Raw genomic sequence first — 25796 nt, forward strand, 5'->3', positions numbered from 1 at the left:
TTCTGCTGTTTCTTAATGCACAAAAGCCTCATAGGGATATTGCACACAGAATATAGGGCTCCGTTTTTGGAGATGCATTTCTGCTTTCCGTTTCTGTGTGGGCCCATGGCACCTTAAATGATGGCTGTTGATAACCCTGAATTGTGACTTCATCTCCTCAACCAGCAAGACTGCCATAGATTTTAAGCTTTTCTCTCCAGCTGCCTTGTGCCACAAGTCAGCAAATGCCCTGAGGGAAAATAGCTGCAAGACTATGTCCCCAGGATCCTTCAGGGTCTTGAACTTGTGCAGGCTGCCATGGTTGCTTTATGGCTATCTTTAAACAGCTGGTTTTTGTTTATTGTCTCGTCTGTTTAGTTCATTTGCAGTAGAAGGAATTAAATTTTAAAAGTGAAATTGTATCATAGAAAAGCTTGAAAAGTTATAATTGAAAAGTTAAGGAATGTGAAGTTTAGAAGTTCTCAGGAAACCAAAGACTGTTAACATGTAAGTTGTTGTTAGAGAACTTCTTGCTTAGATGTCACCCCTTGGGTGAAAGCTCCCTTAGCTCCCATGTAGTCAGTACAGCTCTCTTCTAGGACACTGTTGGTTTTGCTACACTGTCCTGGTATTGCTGTCTATTTCTCCCAGACTATAGTGAGTTCTAAACCTGTCTATTTCTCCCAGTCTGTAGTGAGTTCACTGTTTGAGTGTAGTGAATGTCTGACTGAACTCAACTGTGCTGTGTAAGACTTGCTGCTTTTTCATTGCTCGGTGGTATTGTGTGACTGTACTAAACTTTATAGATCCACTTTACTATTAGGTGGGCATTTGAGATACTTCCAATTTAGGAAAAACAGAAAATGAACTGACTACACATCATATCATGCTCTGATAAGAGAAAAAGTTAGTTCTTCATGTTTCTTCTCCTACAACACATGACACAGTTACTCCTGATAAATGGATGTTAAATAAATGAATCATCCCTTAACCTAAATTTCTCTTTAAAGTTAAATGTCAGATTTTTCTTTTAGAAGTTTTAAATTGATGGGTTTGTGCTCCATACTCTGTATAACACTGACTGGGAAATGAGAGGGGTACAACATTTTAGGTATTGAAAGATACAAAATAGCTGGCAGTATTGCTGGGAAATTACAACACAGTTGACAGATGTATGGACAATATAGACAAAATTCTGTGGTTTTTGAGTTGCCATGATGACAGCCCCTGGGGATGCTCCTGATGTATAGTATAAAGAGATACCTGGATTCGTGCAGTGCAGTGGCCCCCTCACCATGTAAGTGCTATGGGAATTAAGAATTGTAAATGCATTATTACATCTTAATTTCTGTTCATTTCAGGTGACTCTGAGTGAAGGTCCTCACCATGTGGCCTTGTTTAAAGATAGTTCTCGAGAGTTTGATCTTACCAAAGAGGAAGATGTAAGTAGAATTCATGTGAAGTTCATGTGTGTAACTTCGTAACCTATGTAACTTCAAAGAGACAATTAAATGGATTATTTAACTGAAGATTTTCTTAGAATTTTGTTTTCCTTTCATAGCTTGCAGCATTAAGACATGAAATAGAACTTCGAATGAGGAAAAATGTGAAAGAAGGCTGCACTGTTAGCCCTGAAGTGAGTGTTATAATTCATCTCAACAATGTTTTATTGAAATCCAATATTTATGATTTGAAATAAATCATGGTATTGGCATTGATGTCTAGATTGCAGCTGTTCCAAAATACATAGGGTTTTTTTTTTTCACTATTCCAAATAGTGTATCATTTTGTGGGTAATTTTCTAGAATAATTACTTTTAGGATCAGAAAAGAGTAACTTTTCCTTCGTAACTTAATAACACAGCACCATATCCAAATGGATGAAATAGAGAATTTTCAGAATATATCTCATCAAAAAATTCCCAAGAAATTGCCTCTAAAAATTTTGTGTTTTGCTTTTTTTTCCTGAGTAGACCATATCCTTAAATGTAAAAGGTCCAGGACTACAGAGGATGGTGCTTGTTGACTTACCAGGTGTGATTAATGTAAGTATGTACAAAACATGTCTTTTATTCAAAGTATAGGAAACATTTATAATGACATTTAAAACCTTTTTCTTCAAGACTGTGACATCAGGCATGGCTCCTGACACAAAGGAAACCATTTTCAGTATCAGCAAAGCTTATATGCAGAATCCTAATGCCATCATACTATGTATCCAAGGTAAATCTTATCAAAAGATTTTAATTGCACTGAAATGCTTCCTTCTTAAGCAATGTAAGCTCTAAATATAAGCGTACAAGATAAATATGTTTTACCTTCTCCTCTTACTCATCGATTAGTAAATAGAATTGAAGTTAGGAATATTTTAATGAATTTCACTGTAGACATAGAAATTTTTATTGGCTAGAAATTCTTTTTTTAGCTAAGATAAAGGTATTAAGAAAGATTTTCTTACTCTAATATAAACATAAGGTATAGCTTGTGGAAGTTTTAAAGGTCTACTTTGCAGTTGTTACAGTATCATTTCAATTTTTTTCAGATGGATCGGTGGATGCTGAACGCAGCATTGTTACAGACTTAGTCAGTCAAATGGATCCTCATGGAAGAAGGACGATATTTGTTTTGACCAAAGTAGACTTGGCAGAGAAAAATGTGGCTAGTCCAAGTAGGGTGAGGGCAAGTTCTTTATTCTGAGAAAAGATTCTTTGTATAAGCTCCAGCTGTGACAGGGACTTGTTGTAAAGAAAACAATTCCTTGTGGAACACTTAATCAAAGAGTAGTAGTGGGATTTTTCTTGGCTTTCATTGAAACTAAAATATTGGAAAGTTACAGTAAATTACTTAAGTACAATTTTAAGGTATAAGTAGAATTCCATAATTATAGTTAGTTTCAGAAACACAAACTGTTGCTGTTGTTTAATCTTGTTGCTAATGTACAGTCATTAACCTCATTTATGGTATTTCTTTAAAAAAATATTTTTTAGTTGATGTTCATAAATTAGTGTATAGCTAATGATAGTATAGATTCCTTTTGGACCTTATATATGCCAGTTGATTTTTTTATTTATTTTTTCCTAACTGAGCATTACTTTTCCTAACTGAGCAAAGATTGTATAGCAGATTTTTATAATAGAGAAGGCTTTGGATTGGGAATCAGGCCTCAGCATTCTTATCCATACCCCACCAGCTGGCTGTATGTCCTTGGGCAGATCTTGTTACTTTTGTGCATCTACTCAGTGCACAATCCAACCTATTAGTCTAGTTGATCTCTAGGGTCATTTTCATTTTTGAAATTCTGTGACTTCTCTACATGGTGTTCAGTGTCCCTCCTCTACTCCCATAACAAGGAAAAAGATTTCAAGGTGACATGGTGTGTTAAGTCTAACTAGGGTACAAGTCTTGACTTAGGGCATGCTCTCTACTTAATAAAGGTATATGTATAAGGGTGTAAGTAAAGTAAAGTAGTGGTTAAGAGTGCAGAATCTGTAGTGAGATTGCTTGATCTCAAATCCTGGATCTACTACATCTTTGCCCCCCATAGAGTAACTTCAGACACAGTGCCCATCCCTCATGCTGCTGCTTAGAATTTCTCTCCTTTCCATCTGAAACTTTCTAGAACTATTCCTCTGTGTTAGGGGTTCCCAAGACAGACCACCCCTAGTTCACTGATCTTTAAGAGAACTCAGGAGACTCAACACATGGTCATTCTTTCATGTAAGATTTATTACAGTGTAGGATACAAAGCACAATCACAAAGGGAAAAGGTGCAAGAGCTGATGTCTGGAGGAAACCATGCTCAGGAGTCCAAGAGTCCTCTCAGGAACAAGTTGATTCCTACCAGCAACATGTTGCACTTTAGAGTCTCAGCACCTAAGGTTTTTACTGGGGGCTGGTCATATAGACACCCTCAAGTATCAGAATTCCGGACACCCAGAGAAATTCAGATGTTCAGCATAAACCATATTGCTTGCACAATAAGCTACTGTTATTTAGGGAAAGTTTTGTGTCAGAGTAGGGAATTGTTTACCAGTTGAGTTCCTAGATGCCAGCCGAAGACAAACAGGCCTTTCTGTGGACAGCAATCCCAGGCCTGCTGTGTTAACTCTTTTCTTCACAGCCCCCATGACCTTTGCTTGTCTTATTTTTAAGGGAAAGGCCTACTGTGGCAGTATTAGTCCTGATATGGAGAAGGGAGAAGGGAGGTAGAAGCAAATTTCTGTGCCTCCTTTTCATCTCTCCCCATTCCTTTCATTTCTTTCTCCTCTTCTCTAGGATAGTAAGTTTGTACTTTTTTTTTGAAATGTAATTAGTTTATATCATTTCTTTTTTATACTGAATGTAATTGAGCCTTATATCATCAGTCCTTTTTTATACCAAAGATTCAGCATTTGCTTCGGGATGTAACTTGTCTTAGAGGAGGGACATTTCTGTCAGTATGAATCTGAATGGGCTTCAGGGAGTAGGAACTCTTGCACCTATGTGTGAATGATAGCTCTTTATGCAAATGTGCATTTTTCTGGGAACAGAGCCTATAGCTTTTATTACATTTAGAAAAGGATTTTTGACCCAGAAGGGTTAAGAACCAATGGATCCAAATATTTTTTAAGGGGGTGGGAGTGTTAAAAAAAACACTCCACTCAAGAAACTCAAAATAGAAATACCATTTGACCCAGGAATTCCACTCCTAGGAATTTACCCTAAGAATGCAGCAGCCCAGTTTGAAAAAGACATATGCACCCCTATGTTTATTGCAGCACTATTTACAATAGCCAAGAAATGGAAGCAACCTAAGTGTCCATCAGTAGATGAAGGGATAAAGAAAATGTGTTACATATACACAATGTGATATTATTCAGCCATAAGAACAAAACAAATTCTACCATTTGCAACAACATGGATGGAGCTAGAGGGTATTATGCTCAGTGAAATAAGCCCGGCGGAGAAAGACAAGTATCAAATGATTTCACTCATCTGTGGAGTATAAGAACACAGAAAAAAACTGAAGGAACAAAGCAGCAGCAGACTCACGGAACCCAAGAATGGACTAACAGTTACCAAAGGGAAAGAGACTACAGAGGTTGGGTGGGAAGGGAGGGATAAGGGGAAAAAAAGGGCATTGCTATTAGCAGACATAATGTAGAGTGGGGCATGGGGAGGGCTGTATAACAGAGAAGACAAGTAGTGATTCTATAGCATCTTACTATGCTGATGGACGGTGACTGTAATGGGGTATGTGAAGGGGACTTGACGATGGGGGGGAGTCTAGTAAACATAATGCTGCTCATGTAATTACAGATTAATGATACCAAAATAAAAAAATAATAAATAAACAAACAAACAAACAAAAAAGCAAAAACACAGTCCGACCTGGTTAGAATTTAAATATTTGAAGAAGAGTTTGGGGAAATAATAATAGCAGCTATCACTTATTGAGTGCCTCTTCATGCCTGGCACTGTGTTAGGTATTATATCTCATATAATCTTTTCAACAACCATTTTGAAAAATTAAGTAGCTTACTTAAGGCCACATAGCTAGTAAGTGGCAGAGCAGAAATTCAAACTAAGGCCTGACTCCAAAGCACTACACATCACCGTAGGTTTCAATTTGGGCACTTACATTTTAGAAAGATACTCTTTAATATAGTAAAATTAAATGTATTTTTTTCTTAAATAACATTTTAACACTTTTGTACAGATTTATGTATTTAACTAAATATATACATATACAGCATTTAAGTTTGCTTTTTAAATAGTATGATTTGAAAAATTATATAAACCCAAACCTCAAGTTCATCTTTCCCACTTTTTTCCCACTTGTAAAACAGATTCAGCAGATAATCGAAGGGAAGCTCTTCCCAATGAAAGCTCTAGGTTATTTTGCTGTCGTTACAGGGAAAGGTATGAAAGATGGATTATTATCATTCTTGTTGTTTTCAAATAATATGGGTTAGTTTTCTTAATGAGAAATTCACCATCATTTTCCCTTAGGAAACAGCTCTGAGAGCATTGAAGCTATAAGAGAATATGAAGAAGAATTTTTTCAGAATTCAAAACTCCTAAAGTAGGTATCTTATTTAAATGTTTAAAGATTTTATAGTAAAGGAGTCATTTAAAATTGTTTTCACTTAAAACTTTGTTTTATAGCTGTTGGTTTAACATTGAATTTCCAAAAACTTTACCAAATAGTGATGTGTATCTAGTAAGGAAGCCTTCAAGCTGCTGTGACAGAACTGGGGACAGTTTCACATGGAACAATACATGCTGACATGATAAACTGCCCTTTGGGATGGGGGCACTGAAAGACAACATGGGCACCTCTTAAGTTGTTTTACTTATAAAGTGACTTTTAGAAACCAGCACTTATATTTTTAAATATGTGTACACATTTCTCTTACAGTATTGAGGAAAGTTAGAATTGGGGAGGGGGGATGTCAGAGAGGTATCCCTAAATAAATATCGACAGAAATCAACAGAAGATACCTACAGAAAAGCAAAAAGAGCTAAAGGGCAACTGAATTTTATTAAAACTTTATATGTGGAGAGTCTCTTGAAATGGAGAAGTATGTTTGCAGCTTATTAGTACAGTACTTCAAGGCAGTTCTTGCAAACATAGTCTTGAGCAATATCTGTTGGTTTGGAGCTGACAGGTATATAGAACTGTGCTGTCTAATATAGTAGTCACTAGTCTTCTGTGGTTATTTAAATTTAAGTTATTAACATTCAATAAAATTAAAACTTTCAGTTGCTCACTTACACCAGTCACACGTTTCAAGGGCTCAGTAGCCCCATGTGGCAAGTAGCTACCATATTGAATGGTGCATATCCAGAACACTATCTTCATTACAGAAAGTTTGATGGTGCTAGTATAAAATGTCTAAGAGGCTGTTTCATTGTTATCATAACAAGCACAATCTCAGACTTGGTGATAAGTATTGTCCCTTTTGCCATTTTAATATATAGCCCTAGTTATTTTTTACAGGACAAGCATGTTAAAGGCACACCAAGTGACTACACGGAACTTAAGCCTGGCTGTATCAGACTGCTTTTGGAAAATGGTACGAGAGTCAGTTGAACAACAGGCTGATAGTTTCAAAGGTAAGTTGGATTTTTAAAATAAGCTGACAAATTTAGACATTTTCTTAGCTGGCAATCTTAGGTATCCATCAGATTCTTTATTCCCTTGCTTTAACAATTTCTTTTTTAGTTCATTTACTGTTTGATAGTATGTGGAAAGTGGAAAAATTACAAATATTCAGTTTTACAAGAATAGATTAGCCCTATCAGAGGAAACACTGCAAGGAGCACCTTGCAGAGCTTAAACAGATTAGAAAGTTTGTAGTAGTGTTTGGGAGTAAGGGATTACTTAACTGTAGAGAACTCAGATTCCCCCTTTTTGGAGGAAGAGAGGAAACATGTTGGGAAGCAGGGCAGCCTGTGCTTCTGCTACATTGTACTAGATCCTGAATCCCACACTTCCTGCTCCATGTCTTTGATGAGAATATTCCCTCAACTACATTTGCAGATCCTACATATTTGTTTCAGCCCCTCAGCAACCTTGTATTATTACTGTTCCCATTTTACAGAAGAGGAAGCTGATGTACAGAGTAACTTCCTATGTAATATACCCAGTGTCACACAGCAAAAGCAAAAGATAATAGATCAAGGATTTGAATCATGATGGCCCATGCTCTTAGTACCTGTACTAAACTGTTTCAGCTGTGTTTTTTGGGGACTGAAAGTGGAGAAACTAGAGTCAAGGAGATTAGTTTGGAAAGCTATTGCAAGAATGACATTCTGAGATCTTGAGAGACCAAAATATTCAGGAGCCATAGGTATGTACTCCAAACATTAGTTAACACAGACGATATGTGAGATGACCTTTACTGCGTCTAGAAAGAAAGAGAATCCTCCATCTTAAATATCTTTCTTTTTTTTTTAGCAACACGTTTTAACCTTGAGACTGAGTGGAAAAATAACTATCCTCGCCTGCGAGAACTTGACCGGGTAATATTTGTATAACTCATGCATTTTGTATATATCTTATTTAATATTCTCTAATAAATTTCATGTCGATGAGTGAAATCTGGTAAGCTAAATTGCTTTGGTTTTGACCATGATCATAATTTAGAGCTGCAAGAATATATTTCCAAGAGTACTTATCTCATCTACAATAATTTTAAATTATGTATTACATAACATAAAGAACTAGTTAAGGTGCAAGAATGTCAAAACAAGTGTTTAAAAATGTTTTCTAAAAAGTGAAGAATATTCTTTAGAGGTCTTTAGAATTAATGTATTTATGTAATGTAAATTTTTTAAAATTACACATCAACTTTTTAACCTTTTCAACATTTACCATGGAGAAATATACCCCTAATTTAGTGAGGCTTAAATATTGGTTTTCCTTGATTTAAATGGCCATCAGTTATAAATCACAGCATCAATTTATTGTAACCAGTACACTAAATTAATATGTATCAATACTTTCACATGATATTTGTTATGTGAAAAATTTATCTGAACAAATATATAAAAAACTGTACTGAGCATTGAGTGAAAAAAAGTAGACACTTGGCTCAGTTTCTTTGTCCTTTTCTGGATATTGGCATTCCTACAACAGTGACTAGAGGAGAAGAACATTATTTGCTGGTCATGCATGCTTCAAACCTATGCTCAGCCTTACTAACCTGTCAGAGGCCTTCCTTTTAGTTATTTCTGAAAATCGTGGCAATGCAAACTATCTTCTGAAAGTCTTACTTACTTGTGTCTTTATTGCCTAGAATGAACTATTTGAAAAAGCTAAAAATGAAATCCTCGACGAAGTTATCAGTCTGAGCCAGGTCACAGCAAAACATTGGTGAGCATTTGACCTTTTGTCAAACACTTTACTATATGAATTATAATGAATACTGAAATTTAGATTGATACGGCAGTGATTTATTGTAGTCTTGGCTCATCCCTCAAAGCAGTTAGTTATTGACAAGAACGTAAAGTACGTCTTTTTGCAAAATCTAACCACTATTCTGGTTTTATCCAATTAAGCGTTTAAGTGCAATAAATTATGTATTGATTAAGTCTCTTTCAGAAGAGATATTTTGAAAGATACCTTTCCCCGTGCTCTTTTTAAATCTTGATTAGCCTTAGGCTTTTCTTTTCCTTATACTTAATAAGTACATAATTTTGATTCCATAAAATCATTTAGGCAAAAGTTTCATCAGATTATGCTTTAGATAAATTTCAAAGTCCATTAGAGCTGGTTGCTCTTGTTGGATTAATCATAGAGAACAAAACTATAGAGATTAGTTTGTGAAAGGAGAAGAGTATATATTTTCAAGTTCTCATTTCTGGATAAGACAGTTGATGCTTTTTGTAATATGTTTCTAATGTGTTTTGTACAAGTCACATTTCAAATTGAATACTATTTGAAACTTTTTTAAATAACAGGTAAATGCATTCTTTTTAAAAAATACCCATGCAAAACTCCCTTAAGGTAAACTATAACCTTCAATTTATGCTTTATGTTAATTTTGGTACTCTTAAATTTGTTGGAATGGGGCACCATTGTAACCAAAATAGGTTTGATGTACCTCAAGGAAGCTGTGTATACATAGCCTTGCAACTTCTGTTATCATATTTTTTTTTTTTTTAGATAATTATTTTTTTATTGAAGGGTAGTTGACACACGGTATTACATTACATTAGTTTCAGGTGTACAACACCTGTTATCATATTTTAACTAACACATTCCTTGTGCTTAAATTATCTTTATAATGAAGTCTATAGTATTTTCAAGAATCTGTCTTTCTTGGAGCCGAATTATCCTTACTGCCATTCATTATACATATTTTCTGTAGTCTTCTGTTTGTTCAATTATAAATAATCAAAATCAAGCCTGGACACTAGTGTCTGGTCCTTACGTTTTCATTCAGTATTTCTATTTTCCCCTTCTCAGTACAGTGCCCTTACTTCCTCAGCAGTGAACTTTTCCCTCTTCAAGTAATCAAAATTTGCCTAATTTTAATCTTTCATTATCCAGAAAAGAATTCGACTCTTAGCTATTTCACACACAGAATGAATGTAACACACCTTACTGGATTGTATGAGGATAATGTACATAAAGAGTGATTTGCTTTTTACGGGAGAAACATATGGTGTCTCTAAATTTCTGACATCATCAAATGGAATGGTTAGTTTTGTTTGGACAGAGCAAGTATGAAATCAAAGTATACCGACACTGAAGCAAGCCTTGGAGACATATTTGGTTTATTTAACACTGAGGTGGCAGGAAGGAATTGTGAAGGGACAAGAACCTGTATTACCAGATTGCCTTTTGAAAAGGCAAGAGAGAGAAGTAGGACATCTGGCTGTTAGAGATTTAATCTGTGAGCTGCAGGATCAGATGATTATGTATCTTTTCATCAGCTTTTTTCAGACTCTGTTGCTTAATACAAACATAGATCAGAATAGCAGGTCGTAATCTTAACTGTTCATGCCCCATTGAATTCAACCGCCTTGTACCCAAAACATTCTATTTTTTTGTGACATAGTTGACAATTGTCTTAGGTAGCATGTTTTTGCTGCATAATGCCATATGTGACATTTTATGAAATGTGCCTATTTTAGGATGCATGCCTAAAAATGTTTATAATTATTTAAGTCACAGGAGTGTTTGATATATATTTAGTGATCTGAAAGCATCATTACAAGCATTTTATGTCTTAACATGATAGTTTATTATTTACTTACAGATATTTTGCTATGCTTTAATTATATTTTAAGAATGTTATGGGGGTTTATATTTAACCTGTGATGTGTTATAGTGAAGAATAGGCTCTCAATATTTTTATGCAATATACCTGATCATCAGGAATCAACTACTGACATTAAGCAGAAGATATTGATATATTATTAATATTGTGTGACCATTATTATATGTATATCTTTTTTTCATGTCATTTGGAAAACTGATTGGCTGGATTTATAGAAATACAGTTTTTTAAAAAAATGTTACTGTGCATGTATATCCAATTTTTGGTGAAAAGTATTATGTTTATTATGTGCACAGTTAAGTCCCCTAACTCAGATTTGAAGAAAAAAATATTTCTGACATAATCAGTTTAAAGGGCAAATAGGTGTGAGGTAAAGGCAATGACAGGAATATTACAGTCAAGAAGTGAGATCAGGAGATCAGGAAAGGTGACACAAGTAGCTGAAAGCAGTTACCTATAGCTTTAGCATAGAAAGAAGCAATAGACAGGAGATAAAATAGTAGGTATATTCAGGGTATAGATTATTAAGGGACTTCCAAGCCATGTTCAGAAGCTTAGAATTCATCTTATGAGCAGTGAGGACCATTGAAAAGGCTTAGGCCAGATGTGCATTTTAGAAAGATGTGCATTTTAGTAGGGGAAAGTGAAATACAGGTGGAGAAAACTAAGCAAGGAGGCAGTTGGCTGTTGAAATAATCTAGACAAGAGGTGATGTCGGCTTGAACTTGAATAGTGGTTGTGCAGATGGAGAACAGGAGACATTTTTGAGATATTTGAGAGGTTACCCAGAAGATAGAATTGGCAGGATGAAGTGATTGGTTGTATAGGTAATGGATAAGAGGAGTCTATTAAACAGTGAGTACCTTTTTATCCAGTAATTACGTGGATAGGAATCTATGGAATTCAAGATGTATTTGACAGAGATGAACACAGAAGAATCTTCACCCTAATACTTCATTATAATACTTGATTTAGAAAGTGTAAAAGAAAATACTGCTACTTGGAGTTACATGATATTTTATTTATCCACAGAGTATACTATTGTGCAGCCATTGAAAAATATGGGATGTTGGCATGGAAAACTATGTACAATATACTTTTAAGTTTTAAAAAAATGTTTATCAGTATGTCTAATAGTGTAACACACACAAATACTTATGTAGGCATTAAATTTTTTAAGTAAGTTACACTGTGAATAATGGTTGTCCACTAAAAGAGGAATTATGGGGGACTTTTTACTTCTTATGTATTGTTTTGAAATTATTATATGGAGTAAGTTCTCTGCTTTAAAAGAAGAAATTTCCATTTTGAAAATTTTGAAAATTAAAATTTAGTATAGGTAAAGTTCCTGGAGGGTAAGAGGGCAATAAGTAGAACTGTAATGTTAATTGTATTTTGTAAATTTGTGGAATTTGTCCTTGGGTAATGTCAAAACTTAGGCTAGAGCAGAAGTCTACAAACACATAGAACATCTGCTGGGGAAATTAGTCAATGAAAATTTAGGGTACAAGTAAGGGTAGCAGATGGTATAGCCAGAAGTGGTTGCCTCACAGTGCAGGGATTTTTACTTGAGAAGTAAGGACTAACTGTCCAGAAGAGAGACTGGGGGTGAGGAGGCATAGCTTGCCTTCTAACTCTGAAGTACATTCAGCTGATGAGCAATTTTCAGTGAGCAGAATTTGAGGACAATCGTTGTTAAGGGAGAGCCAGGAAAGGTTTGAAGATGCAAGGAACAGAGAGTGAAAATAGAAAATGGTTTGTTTGTTGTGGAACCAGGGTAATGAGGGCACAATAAAAATTATTGTGGTGGAAGGGAACAGGGAGAGTCTGGACAGAGGACAGCACCTTGGTGATGAAAGGGCAGGTGAGGCTGGCTAAGGGTAAGTGACTGCAGCCACCTGTGGTGGATTGGGAAGCAGCCACCTCCTTTGAGAAAGTTACCTTATGCTTGTCAGAATTTGATCTGGAATTTTGTTATGGTCTCCTTGAAAGGGTGTCAGGGTGTAGATTCCTGGTGCACAGACTCCTAGGAAGAGATAACAGACTATGTCAGTAAAGTGCTGGTAGTCAGATGGTAGGTAGATCCTGGTCTTTTATTCATCTTTCAGAAATCTTGAGTTTGTGTTTAAAATTGTATATGAACTGGAGGCTCTGACAAGCTTCTTTTCTTCCATCTTGCTCCTAAAATTCTCCCACTGTCGTTAATGCTGTGGCTGAATTGACTTCCCTTCTGGTCATCAGTGGTGTGTCCCTTCCTCATACACTTCCTTTTGTTCTCTGGTTGTCACTGAAAAAGGACCTGAAAGTTGGCAAGAGGAGATAGATTGGCAGCAAAGCCCATTGACTCAGTAGACTTAATTTTACACAGAATGTTGAGTGAGTCAGAGTGCTCGGGGCCAGGAGGGAATACTGATTCTCCTCACCCAAGAGAAGAGCAGCTTGGCTTTGGGACAGCAGGGATGTTTCTGCTGCCCTGACTTGTGTGACTGCCCCTTAGGGAATGGGGGTTACTTTTAAGACTGACCACCAGATAAGCAGTGGTTTTGTATGTCGTAGTTTATATTACAGTAGAAAGTGATAAACCAAATAAATATTTTCCTGACATTTCAATTGTTTTTCTTGATTGAAATAGTTATCTTTTTCTTATTTAGAGATCTTTGTTCCTGTAAGATGTCTTTTAAGGCAGTATTTTCAACTTGATTATGCATCTTTCATATTGTTACCTTAATCATGAAGAGAGGAACAGTTTTACTTAGCAGCACCCCATAATATCTCTGTGCTTTGTGCTATGCTCTGATAAACTTAAAGATATGCCAAGAAGTTTTTAGTCTTGGACTCCACAGTCAACACATATAAAGTATGTATTAATATTAGGCAAATATGCGATGAAAAGATGCTTAGAATTATTAGTCATTAGGGAAACACAAATTAAAATCAAAACCATAATGAGATTACACTATAAACCTATGAGAATGACTAAAATTAAAATGACTAACCATACAGTGTTGACAAGAAGTAGAGAATCTAGAACTCTCATAGTCTGCTGGTGGGAATGTAAAAAAGTTCAGCCATTTTGAAAAACAGTTTGGCATATCTATTTTGTTTTATTTTAGTTTATTTTAGTTTTTTGTTTATTTTCCTTTATTTATTTATTTTATTTGTATTAAAGTATCATTGATACACAATCTTATGAAGGTTCACATGAACAACATGTGGTTCCAACATTCACCCATATTATCAAGTCCTCAGCCCCCTCCCCCGATTGTAGTCACTGTCCATCAGCATAGCAAGATGCTAGAGAGTCATTAATTGTTTTCTCCATGCTATACTGAGTTTGGCAGTATCTTAAAAAGTTAAATACTATATGGTTACCATCTAATCAGCAGTCCACTCCTAGGTAGCTGCCCAGAGGAAAAAAAGCATATGTCCATACAGACTTGTACATGAATGATCACAGCAGCTTTATTTGTAAAACCAATAACTGGAGACAACCCAGATGTGCATCAACAGGTGAATAGATAAACAATTCACACAATGGAATCCTACTTAGCAATAAAAATAAGTGATATATTAATATATACAATAATGTGGATGAAATCTCAGAATTATTATGCAGAGTGAAAGAAGACAGATTAAAAAACGAGTACATAGTATATGATTGCATTTATATAAAATTCTAGAAAATGTAAGCTAATCTATAGTGACAGAAAGCAGATCTAGTGGTTAAAACTTGAGGGGTAGCGGATGATAGATAATTCATTATCTTGATTGCAATGATGCAGAGGTGTGTAGAGATGGCAAAATTTCATGTGTGATTTATTGTAAGTTAATGGCTACTTCAATATTTAAAATATATTTCATTAATATAAATAGTATATTTAATATATTACATTTAATATTTAAATTTGATATTCTTGAAACTTATTTTTTTAATTTTAGGGAGGAAATCCTTCAACAGTCTTTGTGGGAAAGAGTATCAACTCATGTGATTGAAAACATCTATCTTCCAGCTGCACAGACCATGAATTCAGGGACTTTTAATACTACTGTGGACATCAAGCTTAAACAGTGGACTGATAAACAACTTCCTAATAAAGCAGTAGAGGTTAGGATATAATTTAATTAAATGGGTAAGAAGCATTATCTGAAGGGAGTAGGAGCTATAAATTCTAGGTTTAATTCCCACTGCAGCCATATCTTTCTTTTTGGTCTTTATGCTCCATTTATTCTTTACTCTCCATCTCTGTGTTGGGATTAACTTTAATGCTGCTACCAGTTACTACGGTTATAAAAATGTACTAATTGATATGGTATTGGTCTGATAGTATTGATTTTTTTTTTCCAAAGATAGCATTTAATAAAACCAACAAAATTTGCTTGAATGTGAAATATTTTTAACTTTTTCAATGGAAAGCGATTCCATAAGAAAAAAGTTTAGTGGATGAAGCATTTCCTTTATTTATTTTTTACACACCTTAATTATACTTAAATAATCATTTCCTTAGGTTGGGATCCTACCAGAAAGTTAGAGTAGGGATTATAAGAAAATACCTTAAAGAAAGCATTTTCTGTTACCCATTTATCTTGGCTTAGTAGCTACCACTATTTACCACTCAATAGCTGTGTGATTCTTGGGTTAGTTGCATAAGCTTTTTGTTTACTCACCTATCAAATAGGGTGCTAATGTTGTCTACCTCACAGATTGTCATAAGGAGTAAATCAGTTCATATATGTAAGAACTTACACAATACCTGGCTTAAAGTAACTATTCAGTAAATGTCAGCTGCTGTTATTATCGTCATATCATTACCATCCAAGCTGATCTGCCCTGCTTGTCACTCTGAAGAATGATTTCTAGCTAAGAGTCACTGTGTCCTGTGCTTCTGTGTGAGGTTGCTCACAAAATTAGAATCAATGTTAAAAATAATTTTTCATACCTACGGTAGAAATGTCAGTTTCTAATTACTCAGGTGTATTTCACCCCTTTCCTGTCCTGCCCCAGTCCTAGCTTCTTTACCTCTGTTCTCAATTTCCTCAGGCCTCACTTTCTAAGAACTCTGTCAGCTGCTCTACCTAAACTGCATGTTGCTGACCCCTGGTCAGTTCTCTCCACATTTACCCCTAAGTAATTAGAAAGCTGCTGTCATCACTTCACAATTCTCCTCACTACTGGCCTTCACATTTTTCTGGGCCTTGTTCCATGATAGGATATTTTCATATCATAAGGTTCAGGCAATGAAAGTGGTCACAAAAGCAGCAGTGATTCTGTCTCCTGCCACTCTCTCCCTTCATGTCCAGATGTGATAGAAAGATGTGGACCTGCTGAAGGTCAGGAAGTGTAGATTTTAATACATCCTTGTGTATTCTTAGTCACCTTTCCTTATGCCGTAATATCTTAATGTTTAAAAGAGGGGGCTTAATATAAAATACAGCATTAACTAGCACACTTAAGTATAAATAGATTTAGTTCTTCATTACTTTTGACCCAGCTCTTCCTCTCACTGTTCAGATAATTAGGAGTTCGCTATAATACAAGGCTGAATAATACTCAACTGTGCTTTGAAGTATTGATGCATTCATTGCTTCATAGATTTCATAAAGGCAAAGATCTGAAAGGGACTAAAGCATTAAGAAATTTTAAACTTTTTACACTGTGGAAGAAGCAGGCAAACTCAGCTATCATATAGAATGATCTAAATAAAAAGTGCACTGAATCCGGTGGCTGACCATAGAGTGCATACCCTATCTAAGGGAGCAGCTCCTATTCAGTGCTGAAGGTTGGTGATATGGAGCCCTGTCAGCACAGTGTTGCCAATGTTCAAGGCTAGAAATGCAGATTTTTATATGGAGTCTCTCAGTTTCTCACATTTTCGGCTACTAATTTAAAAAATGTGAACACTATGTATGTCTAGCAAAATGTCTCAGGAGGCCAGATCTGTCCCACCAGCTACCAGTGTGATTTCTCTAGGCCAGAGTTTATATTTGCTGCCTTTAAAAAAAAAAAATTGGTTTCATAAGTATTTTCTGATAAACTGATTTATCACATCCATTTAGCTTAAATGTTTATTTTTCATGTTACACATTAAATAAAACCAGTATAAATACAGCTTTTTTCTTTTAAATAATTTTAGGTTGCTTGGGAGACCCTCCAAGAAGAATTTTCCCGCTTCATGACAGAACCAAAAGGAAAAGAGCATGATGACATATTTGATAAACTTAAAGAGGCTGTTAAGGAAGAAAGTATTAAACGCCACAAATGGAATGACTTTGCAGAGGACAGCTTGGTATGTTCTTTGTCTATTACCATGTCAGCCTCATATTTTTATACATTTCTCAAATTGATAGCCTTATAGGAGACTATTTTTATTTTTATATGACTATTTAAATGAGATTCTGAATTTAAAATAATGAGGGGAAGAAATAGATTTACTATCTGTAATCACCATTTGACATTTCTCTGCCCTTCTAAAGTTGTTCTCTGCTATTTCTTTCTTGGCTATCATTTCAGAAAAAGTCAGACTTCACAGTAAACAGGTTTCTATAAATTTCCACAGATTTGTCATCCACTAGCCATTATGTGGTCCAGAAACAGGGTAGCTGCTTCTCATTTTAACCTCTGTGCTAATTAAAGGAATTAGGTACCTTGGTTTTTTAGTGAATTTGAGTCATGAAAATGTTAGACACCTAAAATCATAATGCTAACTGCCATGTGCTGGATGCGTACAAGGTGCCAGAAACTCTGCTGTGTATTTTGTAAGCATTATCTTATTTAGTTCTTAAACCATCATATTAATGTTGGCAAAGCTGAGACATAAGCCCTGCTCTAATAACAATGCCTCACTCCTGACCTCCACCACCTGATAAATCTTTTACATAGAATATTCTCATTATCATAATCAAACCTTATTAAGCACCTGCTCTGCTCAGACAGTTATGAGAGGCATTGTTGAAAGGTAAGATTGGGCAGTGTGGTAGGAAAATGCATAACTCACAGGGCTGGTAATAATTTTTTTGAAGACATTTTGTCTTTATGTTTGAAAACCATACTTATTAAAAGCTTATTAAGACTTGTCTTGAAAAGATTGGTGACATTTTCATTCATTCATTCAAAAATCATAAAATTTAGAAACCAATTTTCTTATAATAACTAATATTCACTAACAATTGTCAAGCTCTTTTAACATTCCCTCCATTACATTTTTCTTTGCTGTTAACAGTGCAGTAATGCTTTTTTTCTCGACCCCTCTCTTTTGAAACTGCTAACACATAGGTCATATGGCAAAAAGAGAGGTAGAGATGATCTGACTCATTACTTTCTGAATACTAGGATTCTAGTTATTAGAGTCTATGTAGTTAAATGTTAAATCTGCTGCTACTTTCTCTGTCATAAGAGATGATCAGCTCATTTAATGTGGGGTAGGAGAGAATCTCCAGTTTATTTTTTAGACAGCTGACAAACAGGCGCATACTAGGATGTCTTGCAGTAGTGTGGGAGGATATACTTTTATGTTTTAGATACTCTGTTACTTTGGATATTTGCTAAGCTCTCAGTTTGAATTCAGTTGCCAAAATGGTAAGACATAAATTAGTTGTTTTTCTCTCCTTGTTATTTCAGAGGGTTATTCAACACAATGCTTTAGAAGACCGGTCCATATCTGATAAACAGCAGTGGGATGCAGCTATTTATTTTATGGAAGAAGCTCTTCAGGCCCGTCTCCAGGATAGTAAGTAGGGACATGGGCTATTGAGTTTTGAGTATTTAGTATTTCCAGTGTTTAAAGTATTATCCAACTTCAGTGAATATTTGTTTAAAAAAAAAAGTATTTCCATTTCTTTGTCATTGTTACTATAGTGGAATAGATTTGCAGGACTTTTCAGTCAACTGCTTAGTAACTACTAAATTAAAACTACTAATGTTAAATTGGACACATGTTTATATATGTATATATTCATATTCTAAAAAGGTATAATTCATACTGTTTAAGTGTTTGCTACTGTATTTATTGGAACTTCATAAGTAATTGTACTTTTCTAGGTTGTAAACATATAATTAAATTCTTACATATTACCATATCAGTCATGTAAATTTTTTCTTCATTTCAACTGACTTTATATTGATATAGAACTTTGAAGTAGTTAAGAAAGCAAGATTATATTACTTATAATTTATGTACTTGGTAAGCGATACAGTTCTTTAATTTGTATGAATTTAATTATTTTTCTAATTTTTCTAGCTGAAAATGCAATTGAAAACATGGTAGGTCCAGATTGGAAAAAGAGGTGGTTATACTGGAAGAATCGGACTCAAGAACAGGTGAAAAACAAACAAATCTCTGGTCTTATGATGATATAATTTTGTTAATTTTAATCCAAGCATTAAAATATAACCTTGTATACTTGTAGATCAATCTTAATAATTTCAAATGTTTTATATCAGCCTTTCTAAAATACAATGAATGAATCTTTAGAATAAACAGTAAACTAAAAAAGAAAATTTTTTGATATGAACGAGTTATGTTATTAAAAGAAAGAGTTGATGAAAGATGCCCCTTTAGTGATTGATTGCTTTGTTCATTCCAAATCCCTGTTTGAGGTAAAATAAAGATTATGAACAGGAGAAAAAAATGACAAGGATTTCAGTGGATGTAGAATGATTAGATATAATATAAAAGATATAATGACTTTTTTTCTTACCTTATTCTCTTCTATTACCTCTGGATTTTTCTCTTAGTTGTCTATTCAAATTATTCTTCTACATGTTTTGCTTCACTGTGTTCACAAAGTAAGTATAAAAATTCAGACAGGAAGCAGAATTGTAGAATTTGTTCACTTTAATAAACATTTAATGAGCACTTCAGAAGAACAAAATGATAAAGGCAATCATAAATAGCTTTGCAAGTAAGTACATAGAAGGAAGGTGTGTAAATTATTAAAATCCCCATCCCCCACATACACCCCTTTTTATTCCTTATTGTTACAGCTTCTTTTCCTGGCTGACACTTCATTCTTAATGTTCATTCCTTAAACAAAAGAGTGTAAATAGAATATAGACTCAAAATACATAAATGAAGAAGTAATGAATAAGAAAGTGGCATCCAAACCCCTTTCTTTTCTTCATTCCTTGAATTTTTGTAATTAGAGAACAGCAACCAAGATATGGAAATATCAAGAGAGGAGAGAAGGAGAATGAAATATTACCAAATGATACATAAGGTGTGAATCCCACTTTCTCTTAAAATAGTGAAGGAACAGTGTTCCTCTTCTTTTTTCTAACAAAATTTTTGTAGAAAAATGTATCATAAGAGACTGAAGAGAAGCTGAGCAAGTGGACAGTTAGTGATTGGATCATGCCTGTGTTCAGGTACATCAGTTATTGTTCTATAGATGGACTGAGATGGGGAGAGCTGTCAAGAAAGAATTTCTTGGGTGTCTGTTGGAGGTTTCTGAGTTTCTGGCATTGGTTGGAAAGAACTGGTATAAGGCAAGAAACTCTAAAGAAAAATGGAGTTTGAACCTTCAAGGCTAATGTCTCCAGAACAATCAATGATGGCAGAGCTTGCCTCAGCAGCTAGTGGTAAATATGCTTTGGCCAAAAACTCTCAGACAAATAATTCTTGGTTATAAGTTATTTTTCTCAGGAACCTGAGCCCTTCAAAAGAAGCAGAGGAATTAGTTTGAAGGTCAGTGCAAGGATCAGTAGCCTACAAGAGAAATATGGAAAACCTTCAGAGAAGAGTCTTCTCTTCCCAGGGTTTCAGGGCAGCATATTTAAGACCAGGCTGACTGTAGAACAGATGCTGTAACTTGGAGTGTGTAGAGAAGGGACATCAGAATCACCTGGGGAGGGGTTTATCTATGTAGGTTTTAATTTCTCTTTCAGAACAAAGGTTTGTGTCAGACTCACTGAGTCAAGTCTCTAACCTTTCCATCCCTCCCACTCCCAGTGGAAAACCACTGTTTTAAACCTCATACTTGGAGTTACAGTGAGAAACAGGTTTTGGAAGAGGTTGAGAATATCCCCAGGTCTCCATTGCAAATTTAGGTAGCTGTGTAAAATTTCCTTCTGTCTTCTGAGTGGCCAGATTTTGCAGGAAAAGAAATTCAAGATTCTCCTGTGTTAAAAATGAGGAATCAATGCTCTGAAAACTATTTTATGCTGTTGTGTTATTTTTTCCCTAGTTTTCTAGGAAAAATCTACCCCTTTGAAACATTCTCACCTTGTGTGAGCTGAACTAATGGAGATCTTGGTCAAGATAGATGGGAGAGTAGTGTTATCCTGAAGACCAAGCGTGGTGAGGACAGGCAGGCAAGTGGAAGTGAAAACAAGCAAACGGGATAGAATGAGTTAGGGAATATCATAAGATTTCCTTCCTACATCAGACCAAATAGCAGATATGTTTAAGGAAAGTGTGAAATTTCTCTTTATTGAATAACATTTCTTCCAAAGTGTCATGTTTTCAGGGAATACTGATTAGTAGTTCCATTTTCAAGCCAATTACTTGTGTTTAAGTATTATTCTGGTGTAAATACTCAAATCCCATAGCTTGGTATGGCCGGGGACAAAGCGCCGTGGTAGTAACTTGTTTAGGGTAATCATTGGATTTGAAGCTAGTTTCTTTTACCATGCAATTTTGAAGGAAGAACTGAAAAATTAAACTTAATTTAACACTATAAGTCTTATTTCAAACTTATCAATAGTGTGTAACTGTTTTCCTCCTTTGGTGAAGAGATTGTGAATAGTTATATAAAAGAGACTAGAATTCGTTTAAGAATAATAGGCACCTCACAGAATCTATCTAATATTTAATGAATGAATTTTAAAAACAAGCTATGAATTTTATATTTATAGAAAATAAATATGTCAACAGGTGCAAGTTCTTACAGTCATCCAGTTCTTAGATATGAGGAACTTATGCAGAAGATTATCTCTTCCCATGTACTCAGGGTACTTTTTCCTAGACTGAAATCAGACCTCAATATCAAGAAGGAACATACATAGTAAGATGTCTGTGGTACTGTAATTTGGAAAAGGAAAACATTTCAGCGAAAGCAAAATATAAGAGATAGGGCTGATTCCTTCTGATTATTTTTTTTATTTTGCATCTCCTGAGTCCAGGTTGTTCTCCATTCATAAGATAAGCCAGGGTGGTGTGTTCCTTCTTGTTTGTTGTGATTGAGATTGTGTCACTTATTATGCAATAGCAATTTATTTATTAAATAGGGACGTTTTTTGTATGTGTAACAGTCATGAACTATCTAAACAAAATTCTGTTTTAAACATTTTCAAGTGTGTTCACAATGAAACCAAGAATGAATTGGAGAAGATGTTGAAATGCAATGAGGAGCACCCAGCTTATCTTGCCAGTGATGAGATAACTACAGTCCGGAAGAACCTTGAATCCCGAGGAGTAGCAGTAGATCCAAGCTTGGTAATAAATACTGCTGAAAAGCATCACTTGCATCCTTAATCTTTGTTTCTCATAGTAAAATATTACTACTTCTAATGTGTCACTTAGATACTTAAATGGTTAACTTGACCTTGGTAATGTATGCTTTTGGTGACAGTAAAAACTCAGTCATTTTGATTGCATAAAGAGTAGAAATTTTTTCTCAGTATTGCCTTTTTAAATACAATGTCTTCATTTATAAATGGGAAAATTGAGACTTAGAAAAGTAAAGCACCTGGGCAAGTTCAGCAGTTAACTCTGGCAGAAGGGGATAAGACCCAATCAGATCTCCATACCTCACTCAGTACACTGTTTTAGATTGCAGAATAGAATTTCTGCTTAAATATGGCTCATTTATATTTATGTTTTTCGATCAAATGTACCTTAATCAGATATGAACAGATGTAGTAAAAATGTGGATGTTAAATTTTTATTAAATTGGATAATGCCTTCAAATTCTGTCTCATTTTCTTCATTTGTATAAATATGAGGATAAAAATAACTATAGCTTAGACTACTTTTGCTCACCTTCATGATGCTTATTTGGGGAAAAAAAGAAACAAAAGACAACTGTGTTTCTGGGCCTGTTTTTCCCAGTTAGGGTGTAAGGGATCAAAACCTCATTTCAGTATTACCTTCAGTTAGCTTAAGTGAAAGCCAATTAGAAAAGTAATCATAATGGACAAAACAACTACATAAGAAATTTCAGAGCCACATAAACTTATTTAAAGATTATCTGCCATTTATGTTTCTCCACCTGAGAAGTAAATATACTTATTTTAAATTCCTACAGAGGTCAAAACAAGAAAACTGATCAAACTCAATGCAGTTAAAACTTTTATACATCTGGCAGTATTTATAAACTGAAAATGAAATTAAAACTAATGATTACATGAAATTATTAGTTGAACCAAGATTTATATTTATCCATATTTGTCCTAGCTCTCATTAACAATAAGTTGTATTTAGTTTGATACTTTTAAACTTGATGTGGCTCTATGTGTTGACACTTTGGTTACTACAGTAGAAGGGACTTTGCCTGTATCTTAGGATACGGATCAGCTGTACATCTTAATTACATTCTGTGAACAAGAAAAATCTTTGTTTTTATCCAAAAGATATTTTGTTTAGTGCACTTTATGAAGCTGTAAAATAGGTAGCAAAGTACTATGACTAGAATGGTGGATGGACTAGATGTAAGGAGATATGAATTCAAGTATCATTCCACTCCATTAGCTGGTATTGGTACCTCTAGGGATTGATAGGAGCTTCACTTTTTACATCTGTCAAGTGGTATTGATACTTGTTCTATCTACTTAACATTATTATTGTTATGCTCAGAAAAGACAATGGTGTGAAAGAACTTTGACTACTCTAAAAGACTATGTAGCAGTAATGTGGTGGGGGCCATGTGCTAACAGTGCTAACAGTAAAATTGCATCGAAAGAAGATATTGAGGTGGTGAACATGGTCTGAGACCAGCTTCCTAGTCCTAGCTCTCCTTAGACAAGGCTTACAACAACCTCTTTTTGCCTTGGAAGCCTTACCTCTAACTAGGAGAAGACAGTCTCTACTCTGTCTACTCTACATGATGATTATTTGAATATTATAACTTTTTAAAAAACACTTCAAATTTTGAAGTATATAAACTGGTAAGGGGTCAGAGTAGTAGTAATTCTAATCTTTGTCTTGGAAAAAAATTTAATAGATTATTAAATGGATGGTACAATAATAACATTGCTATTGGTTTTTATTAATTTTTTTATAAATTAACTTTTTGTATGACTTTTCAGAATGCGTTTGATCATCTGTAAAAGTGTACAGTAACCCTTTGGTCTTTTTTTTTTCCCTTCATTTTAGATTAAGGATACTTGGCACCAAATTTATAGAAGACATTTCTTAAAAACAGCTTTAAACCATTGTAACCTTTGTCGAAGAGGCTTTTATTACTACCAAAGGCATTTTGTAGATTCTGAGGTAATGGTTCCCAAAAAAAGAAATTTTATTGAAGCAATATTTCTTTAGATGCTCAAAAGTAAACTTTAGCTTTTAATTCTAAGTCCTTTGATCTGCTGGAAAAAAAAATATGCATGATTTATAAAGAATAGCCTAACATATGTTTTCAAAGATATTTACTATTTTGGTAGTAACTGTATCTTAACTTACATGCATGTCATCCCAGTGCCTATAGATTGTGTTTGCATATAATAGACACTAAACCATTTAAGTAATTTTTTTTTTAATTAACTTTTTTGTTTATTTCCATTTTGGAAAGTAAATGCAGTAAATAAATGTAAAAAAAATATGCAAAAGGAAATAATCACATAAAATCCCCTGACGTAGACACAATTTTAGATAATATTTTTGTGTATTTCTGTTCAGCTTTACACAATTGCTTACATGTGTGTTTGTGTCTAACATAACCATTTGCATGGTGGAAATCATACTGAAAAGCAATTTTTTATCATGCTTTTTTCCTTTATTACATTGTACTCCTTTCTTTAGATCACTAAAATCTTGTTTTAAATAATTATTTAGAAGTTCTTAGAATGGACCGTTGTACATAGTTGAATGTCACATTTCACAAAGTAACCCGTAGGTGGCAGCAGACTGATGTAAAAAGTGGTTTTTAAAGTATCCTTCTGAAAGAGCTCTAATTCATCATGATCTTATTTAAGACCCCTCAAATATTTACTTCTGAGTTTTCAGCAGGTTAAAAAATCTGTATTTAAATGCACCTGTGTAAAAAGGTGGCCAGTTTTTTTGCATAATTTTAATTTTTGAGATGACTGCTTGCTACAGAATAAGCTTTTTAAAAATATCATTAATTTATTTTCATATGTAGCTGAATTTCAAAAATGGCTTGAGTGTACACTCAAAAACGTTAACTTGACATACTTAAGGTAACTTTGTTGTTAGTTGAAACTAAATACAAATTAAGGGAATATGCTATAAATTTCTACTTGTGTTTAATGTAATGAAACGCTTTACTTCTGAAGTTTATTTGCTTTGTCATTAGAATCAAAACAAAGCTACATAACTGTGGGGCAGATAGAACTCACATAATGCAGAATTTCATGGATCCTATACAGAGAAATTTCAGTAGTTTACATCTACAATAGGAATATATTTATTAGGTGAATCTGAGTATTTTTTTATTAAAGCTAGGATATAGATACTGACTTTAGTACTTGTATGTGTTTGATCATGTTATTCATTTTAAATTTGCATCTGGTAATCTTAATTACCTAATATTTCAGTTGGAGTGCAATGATGTTGTCCTGTTTTGGCGAATACAGCGCATGCTTGCTATCACTGCCAATACTCTAAGGCAGCAACTTACAAACACTGAAGGTGAGCCACAGAGGAACCTCTTTCTAATTTTATTTTCAAAAATAATAGTAACAACATCCATTTTTAAAAGAAAGATGCAAAAATACTTTCTTAAAAACCATTATTAGAAAAACCAAAAATTATAGTTTGCCCTTAAAATATTAGTGGAAATAAGTCATAATTGAAAAAGATGAGAACTATACTATCATTACCCAAAAACCCTATTAGAAAAGGACTCCTACAAATCACTTAGTTTTTTAGGCAAT

General features: G+C 34.4%; 1 protein-coding gene across 5 annotated transcripts in view; it reads left to right on the top strand.

The window, feature by feature from the left end:
- OPA1 (OPA1 mitochondrial dynamin like GTPase) overlaps positions 1 to 25796 on the top strand; it is an 89560-nt gene that overhangs the window by 34123 nt on the left and 29641 nt on the right. For all 5 annotated transcript variants that reach the window (XM_036875128.2, XM_036875132.2, XM_036875131.2 and 2 more), the window contains 17 exons: positions 1341 to 1421; positions 1541 to 1615; positions 1952 to 2023; positions 2102 to 2201; positions 2521 to 2651; positions 5807 to 5879; positions 5970 to 6042; positions 6961 to 7076; positions 7921 to 7985; positions 8762 to 8838; positions 14690 to 14855; positions 16882 to 17034; positions 18366 to 18474; positions 18985 to 19064; positions 22039 to 22179; positions 24058 to 24174; positions 25458 to 25551. In XM_036875128.2, the coding sequence (XP_036731023.2) occupies positions 1341 to 1421; positions 1541 to 1615; positions 1952 to 2023; positions 2102 to 2201; positions 2521 to 2651; positions 5807 to 5879; positions 5970 to 6042; positions 6961 to 7076; positions 7921 to 7985; positions 8762 to 8838; positions 14690 to 14855; positions 16882 to 17034; positions 18366 to 18474; positions 18985 to 19064; positions 22039 to 22179; positions 24058 to 24174; positions 25458 to 25551 (1723 nt within the window). The remainder of the gene's footprint in view (positions 1 to 1340; positions 1422 to 1540; positions 1616 to 1951; positions 2024 to 2101; positions 2202 to 2520; positions 2652 to 5806; positions 5880 to 5969; positions 6043 to 6960; positions 7077 to 7920; positions 7986 to 8761; positions 8839 to 14689; positions 14856 to 16881; positions 17035 to 18365; positions 18475 to 18984; positions 19065 to 22038; positions 22180 to 24057; positions 24175 to 25457; positions 25552 to 25796) is intronic.

The sequence above is a fragment of the Manis pentadactyla genome, chromosome 1 (genome assembly GCF_030020395.1).
Source record: "Manis pentadactyla isolate mManPen7 chromosome 1, mManPen7.hap1, whole genome shotgun sequence".
Lineage (NCBI taxonomy): Eukaryota > Metazoa > Chordata > Mammalia > Pholidota > Manidae > Manis > Manis pentadactyla.